The sequence below is a fragment of the Aquarana catesbeiana genome, linkage group LG13 (genome assembly GCF_042186555.1).
Source record: "Aquarana catesbeiana isolate 2022-GZ linkage group LG13, ASM4218655v1, whole genome shotgun sequence".
NCBI lineage: Eukaryota > Metazoa > Chordata > Amphibia > Anura > Ranidae > Aquarana > Aquarana catesbeiana.
In genome coordinates this window covers 7,070,105-7,083,664 of record NC_133336.1, presented here as the reverse complement: position 1 = coordinate 7,083,664, position 13,560 = coordinate 7,070,105, and the positions used below count along the sequence as shown (strand labels likewise).

Sequence of the window (13,560 nt, the reverse complement as noted above, 5' to 3'; positions counted from 1 at the left end):
CCATGCCGTGAACTGAATGGGTGGCTGTGAAGAGGCTGACTGGGCAGCCGCGGGCTCAAGGATCAGCCCTGCTGGGCAGCCGCAAAAAGACTGGGAGGGTGGTGCGGACTTCAGGAACAGCCCAGGATTTGGTGACCCCTGGCAAATCATCATTCGACCCCTGAGGGGGTCCCGACCCCCAGGTTGAGAACCACTGTCTTAGAACATCTACAAGGTCCTTCAACCCCCTGCCGGCGGCTACACCTGTCCTGCCTCCCTCCCCTCACTCCTCTTTTCCTCTCTCTCCTTCCCTCACTGTACCCTCTTTCTCTTCTACACTTACTAGTGTTACTCTTTCACTGAACTGGTGTTAAAGAAAACTACTTTATCCTTGCACTCATGGTGGTAATGATTAATCGAGCCTAGAGTGTTGATTCCTTTTTTAACAGTTTAAGTCTTCTAGATTTTATGATTATTGGGCGTTCCGATATGGCCGCCCATACATTTATAATAATTATAATTGATGTTGTACATCTGGTTTGTACAAGTTTGCTTTATGTTCATTCTATTCATGTATCTGACTAAACGGATCTGCCGTTTTGTGTATGTTGGATAATTTAAATAAAGAATTTGAAAAAAAAATGTATGCAGCTATGACATCTAAGGACAGGTAAGATGCTATATATTACATTTTTGTTCCTGGGTTCGATTATCCTTTAATATCTTCATGCTGAGATACAGAAGTCTAGTTGCTACAAGTCTCAGAGGAGGATCAGATGTTGAAAAAGAAAACTTACATTAACTAACTCAATATCATTATCAGTAGGTGTGCGTCTATACTGAGAAGACATGAAGTTCCTCCTAATTTTGCTTTTGCTCATCCCGGTCATAACTGCTTCAGCTAAACAAAAATCTGCAAAGTCCCAAAAGGAAACCAAGGGTGGAAAAGAGCCGAAGAAAGACCAAGCTTTAAGGGAAACGGTAAAGGCAAATACTAAATTCGTCATAAATTTCTTCAAACATCTGACCTCCAGGTCATCTCAGAACAAGGATTCCCCACCCAAAAATGTTGTTTTGTCACCTCTTAGCATTTCTTCTGCTTTTTCCATGATGTTGCTGGGGGCCAAAACAAAAACCCACCAGGAAGTGTGGAAAGGTTTGAGCCTGAACAACACAGGTTGCAGGGAAATGGAGGTCCACCAGGCTTATTCCGCTCTTCTCCAAGCGTTGAATGAGCCGAAGAGCAGCCTTCAGGTCAACGTCGGCAATGCCATCTTTCTAAAAGATAAACTGACCGTGCTCCAGAGCTTTAAAGATGATACCCAGCGCTACTACCATGCTGAAATTATGCAAGAGGATTTTAGCGACCTAAAAAAAGTTGAAAAAAAAATAAACAGATACGTGAAAAATAAAACTAAAGGCAAAATTAATGAACTTATCAAAGACCTTCATAAAGACACTAAGATGGTCCTGATCAACTATGTTCTGTTTAAGGGTAAGAAGAGAACAGTCGCAGCTGGAGCGAATTATAGTATAAAGTGCCAGTTCACACATTGTTTTTGTTGTTTTTATTGTAGTTGGAGAAAAATGTAATATTTCTGTAGCTGTCTGACATGTTAACCACAGAAAGTGAGGGCATCATCAATGAATTCTTCCATCTTTCATTTTTATTTCCTATTGCGAACACAACATTCTATGTCCATATGTGGTAATTAGATACATTTTACCAAATCTGAATATGTCATCTTACTTAGACTCAGATTTACCACGTTTGCTGTAGCATTATGCTATAAGTGAGACTATGACCGCCACACACAGTCCACGCCTCCTTAAATAATTTAATTTATGAAAGACTATATTCTTTCTATTTTATTCTATTTGAAATTTGAATTACAGAAGACGGCTATATTCTTTCTATTTTACTCTATTTTATTCTACTAAAAATTTCAAATTTGAAATTCTAATTTTAGAAGATGGCTATATTTTTGTTATTTTAATTTATTCTATTCTATTCTAATGTTTCTATTCTGTTTTATGTTATTCTATTCTTTTAGATTTTGTTCTGTTTTATTCTATACTACTGTTTTATTTTATTTTCTATTCTATTCTATTCTATAAAGCAGCCTAAGTAGGAATCAACATCTTATTTCACTTTTACACCTTACTGTATTTATCGCAATATGTTTCTGTTTTTAATTCAAATTCATTTTTAAATTCAAACTCATATTCATTTTTAAATTCAAATTCATTTTCAAATTCTAATTCATTTTTCAAATTTAAATAATTTTGTTTTGTTAGACAGCTATATTCTTTCTATTTTACTCTATTTTATTCTACTAAAAATTTCAAATTTTCGAAATTCTAATTTTAGAAGATGGCTATATTCTTGTTATTTTAATTTATTCTAGTTTTTCTATTCTGTTTTATTCTATTCTTTTATATTTTATTCTGTTTTATTACATTTTATTCTATTCTATTCTATTCTATTCTATTCTATTCTATAAAGCAGCCTAAGTAGGTATCAACATCTTGTTTCACTTTTAAATCTTACTGTATTTATCGCAATATGTTTCTGTTTTGAATTCAAATTCATTTTCAAATTAAAATTCATTTTTAAATTCAGATTCATTTTCAAATTCAAATTAATTTTTAAATTCAGATTCATTTTCAAATTCAAATTCAAATTCAAATTCATTTTTACAATTTATTTCGGATTCATTGAAATTCGGATACTTCTGAATCTCCGAATAATGAAAATTTTGTCCAAGTTTCAATTCGTAACCAAACAAATTTCACAGGTCTAGCCATTGTCTCTGTCAAGTAGCGTTGGTCTGGAAACTGTGCAGTCATTATCAAATGAGAGGGCAGTCATCCCCCCCATCAATCTCTAGATGAGCCCAGGTTGAGAATGTCTACATTATAACAAATATACAGTAGAATATATTGGTTCATGTGTGTGTAAAGGCAGATGTCCCAATACTTTTGGTAATATAGTGTAGCTCTTTATTTATACAATATCTGACAACAGCTAAAAAGACTCCACTCATGGTGGAGCAGGAAGGGGCCATCCCCAAACTGTTCCCACAAAGTTGGGAGCATGAAATTGTCCAAAATGTCTTGGTATGCTGACGCCTTAAGAGTTCCCTTCACTGGAACTAAGGGGCCAAGCCCAACCCTGAAAAACAACCCCCCACCATAATCCCCCCTCCCCCCACACCATAATCCTCCCCTCCACCAAATGATTTGGACCAGTACACAAAGCAAGGTCCATAAAGACATGGATGAGCACATTTGGGGTGGAGGAACCTGACTTGGCCTGCACAGAGTCCTGACCTCAACCTGATAGAACACCTTTGGGATGAATTAGAGCAGAGACTGCGAGCAAGGCCTTCTCATCCAACATCAGTGCCTGACTTCACAAATGCGCTTCTGGAAGAATGGTTAAACATTCCCATAGACACCCTCCTAAACCTTGTGGACAGCCTTCCCAGAAGAGTTGAAGGTGTTATAGCTGCAAAGGGTGGGCCAAATCAATACTGAACCCTACGGACTAAGACTGGGATGCCATTAAAGTTCATGTGCGTGTAAAGGCAGGTGTCCCAATACTTTTGGTAATATAGTATATTTTTGCATATTTTTTAAGTCCTTTCTGTATTTTTGAAGTCCTATTCTTGGGATTTGTAGTCAGTTGTATGCCCAAGCGTTGGTACCATAGGCAGTTTTGCTCAAGACATTTCTGGTCCTTTTTTGGTGCGCACTCCACTGATCAATTACACTTTTTATTAGATGTAGTTTCATATCTTAGAAGATTTAGAGTTTACTTGCCTAATAACTTGAAGTTTCATTGTATTGTATTTTTGTATTTATATATTTATTTATTTATTTTATTTTTAGGAGAATGGCAGGAAACTTTTCATCCAGATAATACAAGAGTTGAGAAGTTCTTGGTTGATGAGAAGACAATGGTGGATGTTCCAATGATGCATCGCACAGGTATCTACAACACTTACCATGACACCGATCTTCCTTGTACAGTGGTGGAGCTTCCATACAAGGATAACGCATCCATGATTATCGCCCTGGCTGAGCCGGGCAAGATCCATAAGATAGAGCAAGGAATGTCCGCTAAGACCATACAACGATGGAGGACATCATTCATAGAAGGGTAAGAGAAGAAACTTACAGGAAAATGTATACAAACACCTTTTTAGTTGATTTATTCAAATATAAAATCGTAATTATATAAAACATATCTTTATTCTTGTTTGCCATATGTCAGCTGGAAGTTAAAATCAGACTTGCAGTGGGAGTGTCTTCTCTGTTAGGTGAGGGAAACTAGTGTATACTTTTTTAAGCTTACCGGAGGAAGAAAGCTCAAGACCAGCTCTAAAAACCCTGTAGTGTTGACTAGTAACTCAAAGAGCCAGCAGGAGGCAGGATAAAGCCAAGAAGGAGATGGGACAAGGGCAAGCGGAAGGCAAGGAAAGCGTAAAAGCTGTAGGGTCTGAAGTGTTCTTTGCCACTGATCCTATGCAATGTAGCTTAAAGGTACAGTAGGTAGAGTACAAGATTTGATGGTGAAACAGCTAAAGTTAACACCTCACATAACATCCTCCCCTATAGTACAAAGACGGCCGGGCGGGAGCACCAGTGTTCTGGGAGGATGTCTTATGGTATCCTCCCAGAACGCGCCTCTCACGTAGCCATGCAGTGGCGTGATCTGTCACCGGCTGTATCCAGCGAACAAAGCCGATGACTGATCACTTTCAGTTGAGTTGAGTTGCATGACATCTTGATATAGCGCAGTCATTTACCCCATAGGATCCCGACGCGCTTGGCAGAGTCCCTGGAAAAAAACCCAGGGACTAGGAGGAGACAGAATCAGGTGGAAGCAGCATAAGAGATGGAACAAGAGGGGCTACGTAGGAAAGGCTTGTGTGAAGAGCCAAGTCTTCAATTTCCTGAGAAAGACCAAGATGGTAGGGGCCTCCGGGAGCTCAGCAGGGAGGCTGTTCCACAGCACGGCTCCCTGGTGGGAGAAAGCTCGACCACCCCGCCGGGTCTTCTTAGGCACAGAGATGTGGAGGAGGTCTCTTCTGCTCGAACTAAGTGATCTTCCCAGAACTCGTTTGTGGAAGCGTGAGCAGAGGTAACTTGGAGCAAGGCTTCTCATGATTTTAAACATGATACAACCTGCTTTAAACAGACTATGATGGTAGACCGCCAGCCAGTGCAAGGCACAAAGAACGGGGGTGATATGATCCCTCAAAGGGACACCCATAGGTAGCCTTGCCACAGCATTCTGTATGAGTTGAAGCCTCTGCACTGTCTTCTTTGGCAATCCCAGATATAATGAATTGCGATAGTCTAGGCGGCTGCCTATCGTGGCACAGATGACGGTTTTCTTGTCCGGAGGGTCCAAGTATTTAAACAACACCCTCAGGAGTTTTAGCTGCCAGTGGCATGCACTGACAACCTTCTCCTTTACCGACCCGCTGCCAGTACCATGTGATTGCTGTGACCAATTACAGCAGATCACATGACAATTGTAAACTATGGATGGCTTCCTTTCATGCCATCCTTTGTATATAATTGTGTTGCTAGCTGTGATTGGTCACCATGATCACATGGTACAGACAGGGCCAATCACAGCCCATCTGTACCATGTGATTAACTTTGGCCAATCACAGCTAATCACAACAAAAGACACTGAATGAACCAGTTTCATACAGTAAAAAATGGGTGCTTATACCAATGAAATTCACTGGTATAAGCAATCATAATGTGTATAAAAAATGATGTTAGAAAAAAAATTGTGCAAAAAAAAATGTAATAAAAATTGTAAAAAATGTAAAAAATTATTTTTTTTATATACCGTCACCAGTCAGTGTCCAGTAGTTTTTTTTTTTACCTCTTCCCACCGCCAACTCCCGGCCCTTGGCAGGCCTTCCGATCATGTGACAGCTGTGAATGGCTGTCAGAGAGGTCACATGATTGGAAATCGCAAGAAGGCATTGGGAGCTTTCCCGCTGGTTACCCGCTGGTAACTGTACTGGGAGCGTGCAGTGTCCACACTCTCAGCACAGAAATGTTCACATTTAGGATGCATATATGTGGCCTCAAGACAACCTGCCAAAAGGCCTCATATACAGTATACGTATGGCCGGTGGGAAGAGGTTAAAAAGATACATTTTGAAACTCTTTTTTACTCCTCTAACTCCTCCGGCCATCAACCTTCCTCAGTAGTTCTGCTTCTCGGTATGACAATCAGCGGCTCTAGAATTGCAATGGGCCAGTCACCTCTCTGCTGGACAGTCAATGGAGGTGTCCACTCCACCCAGGCAATGATGATCCTCCTGCAGAGAAGAAAGTAGAAGATTTGAGATAGTGATTAGTATTTCTACCATTTTTTTTTGAGGATGGGGGCAGGGGTGTGGGAAGAGAAGGAGTGCTAGAAATTCAACTTTTATCCTAAAGGAGATTGTGAAATTAATACAAGTGGAAAGCTGTAGTTTTATCAACAGTATTATGTGAAGACCAATCCTTTCAATTTATATCGCTCTTGCGACATGACTATTGTTAAATCTAAAGCAGCCTTCCTCAACCTTTTTTAACAGAGGAACCCTTGAAATACACTTTCAGGTGTCGGGGAACCCCTGCTAAAAATGACTATATCTACAACTCATGATGCATTAGTGTGATGGTTAGTGGGAAGAATGCTCCTTACACTTGTGGCCATTGGGAAGAATTCCCCCCTTACAGATAGCTAAAAAGATCAATGGTGTCAGTGGGAACTTATCTAAGAGGCAGAAATTGCTCATTGCTCAAGGAACCCCTAGCAACCTCTGGAGGAACCCTAGGGTTCCATGGAATCCTGGTTGAGAAACGCTGATCTAAAGGCTTGTGACTAGCTTTAAACAAAAGGAGCATTTTACTTAAAGTTGCTCATATCTTCAGACTGCTATCTAATGATGGGAACCTTTCATATATGGCTTCATAAATCTTTTTCCGGGTTCAGTAATCTATATAAGCGCCTCGGGTGTGTATATTTGGCTTTGTGGTTGAAGTTGCCCCTCTTTATCACGTTGGTTGATGTTTCCGTCCTTCACTAATGACTATTATTTTCCTTTGTAGGTACATTGAACTCTCTGTGCCAAAATTTTCCATCAGTTCAACTATAGACCTAAAGGAGGTTTTGCGTGCACTTGGCATCAGAACTGCCTTCTCCAAAGATGCCAAGTTCCCTGGAATCACTCGTGATATTAAACTAAAAGTTGGAAAGGTAAGGGGTTTTTTTCTTTCTTCATCAAGAAATCTGGAAGCCCAAGAATTGTAGAATTTAGAATGAAAACAAATGAAGGTTAGGAAGGGGGTTAACCAGAGGTCACAGATGAAAGATGTCCAGAACAAATGTAGCAGAGAAAGTGTAGGTTACTTAGCTTGTCAATAACTCTATGATTAATTAGCACACCTGAATATGTTTTACATTTTAAGTATACAGTGGAACCTCGGATTGCGAGTAACGTGGTTAATGAGCGTTTCGCAATACGAGCACTGTATTTTTAAAAATCGTAACTGGGTTTACAAGTGTTGTCTCGCAAAATTCAGGCCAAAGCGGTGTGCAGTACCGCTTTTGGCCTGAGGTGGGGGGGCGCCGGAGCCGAGCAGAGCCGAACATCGCCGATCGCAGCCGATCGGCGCCGTTCGGAAATGCACGGAAAGGCCCGAGGACAGCAATGCTGACCTTGGCAAATCTCGGGTAGGAAGCCTATCCGAAGTTTGCTGAGGTCAGCCGAATTTGTCCTCTGGCCTTTTTGGCCATTTCTGAGGCTCCCAGGCGCCCCCCGCCTCTGGCCACATGCGGTATTGCATGCCGTTGAAGTCAATGCGGAACAAATTATTTTCGTTTCCATTGACTTCAATGGGAAAACTCACTTTGATATGCGAGTACTTTGGATTACAAGCATACTCCTGGAACAGATTATGCTCGTAATCCGAGGTTCCACTGTATACATTTGTATTGGAAGCTACAGCTAATAGATTTGTGTGATCACCATGATTGGCTGTCATTATTATTATTATTATACAGGATTTATATAGCGCCAACAGTTTATGCAGCGCTTTACAATATAAAAAGAGACAGTACAGTTATAATACAATAAAATCCAAGAGGATTAAGAGGGCCCTGCTCAGAAGAGCTTACAATCTAATAGGATGGGGCAGGTGTTAAAAAAGGTTGTAACTGTGGGGAATGAGCTGATGGAAGTGGTAAAAGAGATTAGTTGGAGATGTGATAGGCTTTCCTGAAGAGATGAATTTTCAGGGATCGCCTGAAGGTAGCAAGAGTTAGGGGATAGCTGGACAGGTGGAGGTAGGGAGTTCCAGAGGATGGGAGAGGCTTTGGAGAAATCCTGGAGACGAGCATGGGAGGAGGAGATGCGAGAGCTTGAGAGTAGGAGGTCCTGAGAAGAGCGGAGAGGATGATTTGGGTGATATTTGGAGACAAGATTGGTGATGTAGCTCGGGGCAGAGTTGTGAATGCAGGCATGGTGATTACATGATTAGGAACTACACTTTAATTCACAACATGGTCTCACAACTGGGAGCAACCAAAATTGCATACTTCTAGTTCTAAAAAGGATCTTAGCACTCTCAAACTATGGAAAGCTTTCCATTAGAAGACTGATCCACAGATTTTAGGGGCAGCATGGTGTTATTAGTAGAAATGAGCCCTGGATTTGGAGCCCTCATCTGCCCTGGATTTGGTTCAAGCTGGGTTCGGCAAACTTCAAAGACATTTGGGTGCTGAACTCAAACACCATTGAGATCAATTGGTGCTGAATTTGTCAAATCAGAACTGTCCATTTTCTGGGCTAATAGGCAAAGGGTCTGATGGGGATTTGAACTGGACAGCTGACTAGCTCCTACTCAGAATCCCGGGAACACAGAATGACACGTACACAAGATAAGGTCAAAAATATGTTCATTTAACAAGGGGGATAACCCTTGGTTTTATTCAAAATAAAAAAAGATGGATTTCAATACGTTCGGGTTTGGTTACAGAGAAAAAGGATGGCAATTCTAAGAAAAGGAGTTTATCGCCATATGGCGTGCTGTCTCATAATATTTTTGGTAAAAAGGTGCATGCTAGAATGTTCTCACAATAAACCAGCCACACTAATCTATTAGCCTAAACATTTCTAGCAAGCAAACACATTCCAATTCAAACTCAGATAATAGAAATGAGATGGAAATATACAGGATAAAAACAGCATAGAAACATCATTAACCCTTCAGGGTTGTCAAAATAATGGCATGATGAAGGATGGGCATTGCCCTGGGGAACACGTGCCAGTGCAAAGATTTTTTAAAAATATCCATTTGATCAGCAGCAGCCGGTCCATAAGGGGAGCAGGGGCCGCCCCCCTAATCTCCATGCGCCGCCCTCCTAATCTCCATGCGCTGGCCTCTAATCTCCATGCAGGGCACCGGATGCATAGATTTCTACAAGGTTTTTTTTTTTAAGCAAGTGATTAGAGACTGAGGCTCTTAATTGGCTTAAAAAATGGTGGGCTCGGGGGCGCAGAGCACCCCACACTCATGGACTTCAACTCCATTGCCATGATCTTGCCTGAACCTGGACCGGCTCTGTGACATCAGCAGACGGCGGACTTCAGCCCGCTGTCTGCTGAAAACGGGTTTGCAGGAGTGCAGAATGAACTTCACTCCTGTGATCCACAGGAGAAGTACAGCCAAACAAGCTTTGGCTGTACTTCTCCTATAACTGTTGGCTCATCGCTAGTTATCAGCAGATAGCATGAACTTTGCTGATTGTGGAGCTATAGGTCTAAACCAGGGATGGGTGTGCTGGACCGCTGTAGAGAGACCACTGTTTCCTTACAGAGAGCAAGGATCCTCTCTACAGCATGCTGGCATGGGACAGCCTTTTCTAATTAGCTTGTAGCAAGCAATATCAGCATTTGCTCAGACAGTGGACCTCTCAGTAAATATTACAAGTTGGCATAAAATAAAATCCTCACATGTCACAATTTTACAAAAACAGTATAATTTTTCAGAAAAAAAGTCTCTCCTTTTAATCTTTGAAAAGTTGCCTTTGTGTTCTGGTCAGTGACATTGTGGGACATTCGGTGGAAGGACCGAACGTTAGGGTCATCCCTACCTCTTAATTCCCGTTTCATTTGGCTCTGCTCCCACACCAGGGCTGCCATGTTTTGATATTTTTGGGATATGCACAGATGTGCTGAAGGGTCTTGGCAGAGCCCTCTTGACAAATTTAATCTCACGTGGGGAACTTCAAACATGGCAATTGTGGAATTTAAATATCATCTCTAAGCTGATGACACCCAAATCTATCTCTCCACCCCCCAGCTCTCTCCATCTGTCTCCTCACGCATCACCAACTTACTATCAGACATATCAGCCTGGATGCCACATCACTTTCTCAAACTCAACCTATCCAAAACCGAGCTCATGATATTTCCTCCTCAGGTGCCACTTCAACCGATTTCTCTGTCAATATCAATGGCTCAACTATCAACTTGTTCCCCCACGCCAAGGTCCTATGTGTAATCCTGGACTCTGAACTAACCTTTCAGCCCCACATCCTATCGCTATTCAAAATTTGCCGCCTCAACCGCCGCAACATCTCCAAAATACGCCCCTTCCTAACCAATGTCACCACAAAGCTTCTAATCCACTCCCTGGTCATCTCCCACCTTGACTACCCTCCTCATTGGCTTACCTCTAAATAGTCCATCCCCACTTCAGTCCATCATGAATGCTGCTGCCAGGCTCATCCACCTCACAAACCGCTCAGCGTCTGCTATACCCCTCTGCCAATCCCTCCAGTGGCTGCCACTCAAACACCGAATTAAATTCAAGGTACTACCGTATATACTCGAGTATAAGTCAAATTTTTCAGCACATTTTTTTGTGCCCCCCTCGACTTATACTCGAGTCAAGCACTTTTCTGCAGGAAAAAATTTCATTTTCCGAACCGATTTTGGGACCCTGTATCTCAGGGCCACCTGGTGCTAGGAACCCCAGATTTGGTGTGCAAACCCAGTGGAACTCGTACCATAACATATCCAAAGATGGAGTTCCTAGCTCTAAGTGGCCCCGAGATACGGGGCCCCAGAATCGGTTCGGAAAATGTCACTCTCTGCTGCAGAAAAGTGCTTGACATTTTCTGAACCGATTTTGGGGCCCCTTATCTCAGAGCCACTTAGTGCTAGGAAACCAAAATTTGGTGTGCAAACCCAGTGGCACTGGTACCATAACATATCCAAAGATGGAGTTCTTAGCACCAAGTGGCCCCGAGATACGGGGCCCCAAATCCGGTTCGGAAAATGTCATTCTCTGCTATAGAAAAGTGCTTGACATTTTCTGAACCGATATTTGGGGCCCTGTATCTCGGGGCCACTTGGTGCTAGAAACTCCAGCTTTAGATATTTTATGGTGCTAGTTCCACTGGGTTTGCACACCAAATTTGGGGCTCTTAGCTCTAAGTGGCCCCAAGATACGGGGCCCCAAATTCAGTCAACTGTGTCCATCTGCAGCAATGTCATTTTGGGACCCTTTGGGTTCAGAGACCCCAAATTTTTGCTGCAGCTAGGGGGCATCTAGGAACCCTTAACTACCAAGTTTGAAGTTCGGGGGACCTATGGCTGCAAATGGGCACAGTGAGGCTGCAAATGGGCACAGTGAGGCATGCAAATGGGCACAGTGAGGCTGCAAATGGGCACAGTGAGGCTGCAAATGGGCATTGTTGACCCTCTTTTCCACTTACAGTAGCTGCGCATTTCTCACCCTCGTCTTATACTCGGGTCAATAAGTTTTTCCCATTTTTTTGTGGTAAATTAGGGCCTCGACTTATACTCGGAACGACTTATACTCGAGTATATACGGTAACTATAACTTACAAAGCCATCCACAACCTGGCCCCTAGCTACATCTCTAACCTAGTCACAAAATACCAACCTAATCGTTCTCTTTGCTCCTCCCAAGACCTCCTGCTCTCAAACTCCCTTGTCACCTCATCCCATGCTCGCCTTCAGTACTTCTCCAGAGCCTCTCCCATCCTCTGGAATGCTCTACCCCAATCCGTCCGATTTTCTCCTACTTTATCCACTTTCAGACGATCCCTGAAAACTCATCTCTTCAGAGAAGCCTATCTGGCCCCCACCTAACAACTGTACATTTATCTTCTCAATCAGCACATCACCCACAGTTATTACCTCTTGTATCTCTTGACCTTCCCTCTTAGATTGTAAGTTCTAAGGAGCAGGGCCCTCTGATTCCTACTGTATTAAAGTGTATTGTATTTGTACTGTCTACCCTGAAGTTGTAAAGCGCTACGTAAACTGTTGGTGCTATATAAATCCTGTATAATAATAATAATTACCATAACAGCCTGGCTTTGAGCATGCGTAGAGGAAACCCATGCATGCTCAGATGTGTGGGAAACATGTGCACATATGTTGCGCAGCAGTTTTCTTCTGGAACCCAAAGCCCTGCGGCATGTCTACGCATTCACAGAATCCAGGAGGGGGGCTAGAGGGGGTGCTAACACCATTTTTTGTCCAGGGTAGAGATACCGAAGTAGTGCAGCACAAAAATTCTATTCGATTTTAAAAAATGCAACCTGTATTTGCTGATTATTTGCTGATGCTATTATTATATTTCAGGCCGTACACAAGGCTGTCCTGGATGTGGATGAAAAAGGGACAGTGGCCGCCGGAGCTACGGCCATAGAAACGGTTCCATTAGCGCTATTCAAACAGATACAAATTAACCGTCCATTCATTTCCATCATCTGTGAGCACAAAACCAACAGCATTCTCTTCATGGCGACTGTCATGAATCCTGCCCGGAAATAAACCAGAAGAATACCGCGCCTTACACCAATGGAATGTTCCAGTGGTTTCAATAAAACTCAATGAATAAAAGCTCTATATTCTCCAGCCGGTTTGTCATATAGTCAGATCTTTGAATGCAGTATTAGTTCATCAGTGCTGGATCAGGGTTGCCATCAACCCTGTAATTAGTATATAATATCAAAGTATCTATTATGCACACACGATCGGACTTTCCGACAACAAAACCGTGGAATTTTGTTCGAAGGATGTTGGCTCCAACTTGTCTTGCATACACACGGTCACAGAAATGTTGGCCAACAATTACGTAGTGACCTACTAGAGCTCTTTTGCGCCATTTGGGCTCCTTCTGCTAATTTCGTGTTAGTAGAAGTTTGGTGAGTGTTGATTCACGCTTTTCTTTTTGTGTTTTTCATTTAGCACTATTAATATTATTCTTGATATCACTTAAAAAAAAAAACCTTTAAAAATTCGTTTGCAATAACCCCATCAGTATCACCAGCAAAGCAGCTTCATTATTATCCCATTAGAGAAGAAGAGAATTGTGCACTGCATTTCCAGATTTCATAATTTGCCGCGGCACGAATGTTAATTCTCCATCACGAACGCTAGTTTACAAGACCGGCTGATCCTGCTTCTGAGCACGCGCAAACTTTTGTGCGACGGACTTGTGTACGCACGATCG

The 13,560-nt window shown here is 42.1% G+C and overlaps 1 protein-coding gene across 3 annotated transcripts in view; it reads left to right on the top strand.

The window, feature by feature from the left end:
- Positions 1–13,166, top strand: part of LOC141117443 (serine protease inhibitor A6-like) — a 99,797-nt gene extending 86,631 nt beyond the window's left edge. For 2 of the 3 annotated variants that reach the window (XM_073610302.1, XM_073610305.1), the window contains exons 3-6: positions 803–1,474; positions 3,874–4,144; positions 7,114–7,261; positions 12,687–13,165. In XM_073610302.1, the coding sequence (XP_073466403.1) occupies positions 829–1,474; positions 3,874–4,144; positions 7,114–7,261; positions 12,687–12,878 (1,257 nt within the window). In that variant the 5' untranslated portion in view covers positions 803–828 and the 3' untranslated portion in view covers positions 12,879–13,165. Of the gene's footprint in view, positions 1–802; positions 1,475–3,873; positions 4,145–7,113; positions 7,262–12,686 lie in introns of all 3 variants that reach the window. The other variant, XM_073610303.1, reaches the window with a different exon arrangement.
- The last annotated feature ends 394 nt before the right edge of the window (positions 13,167–13,560 follow it).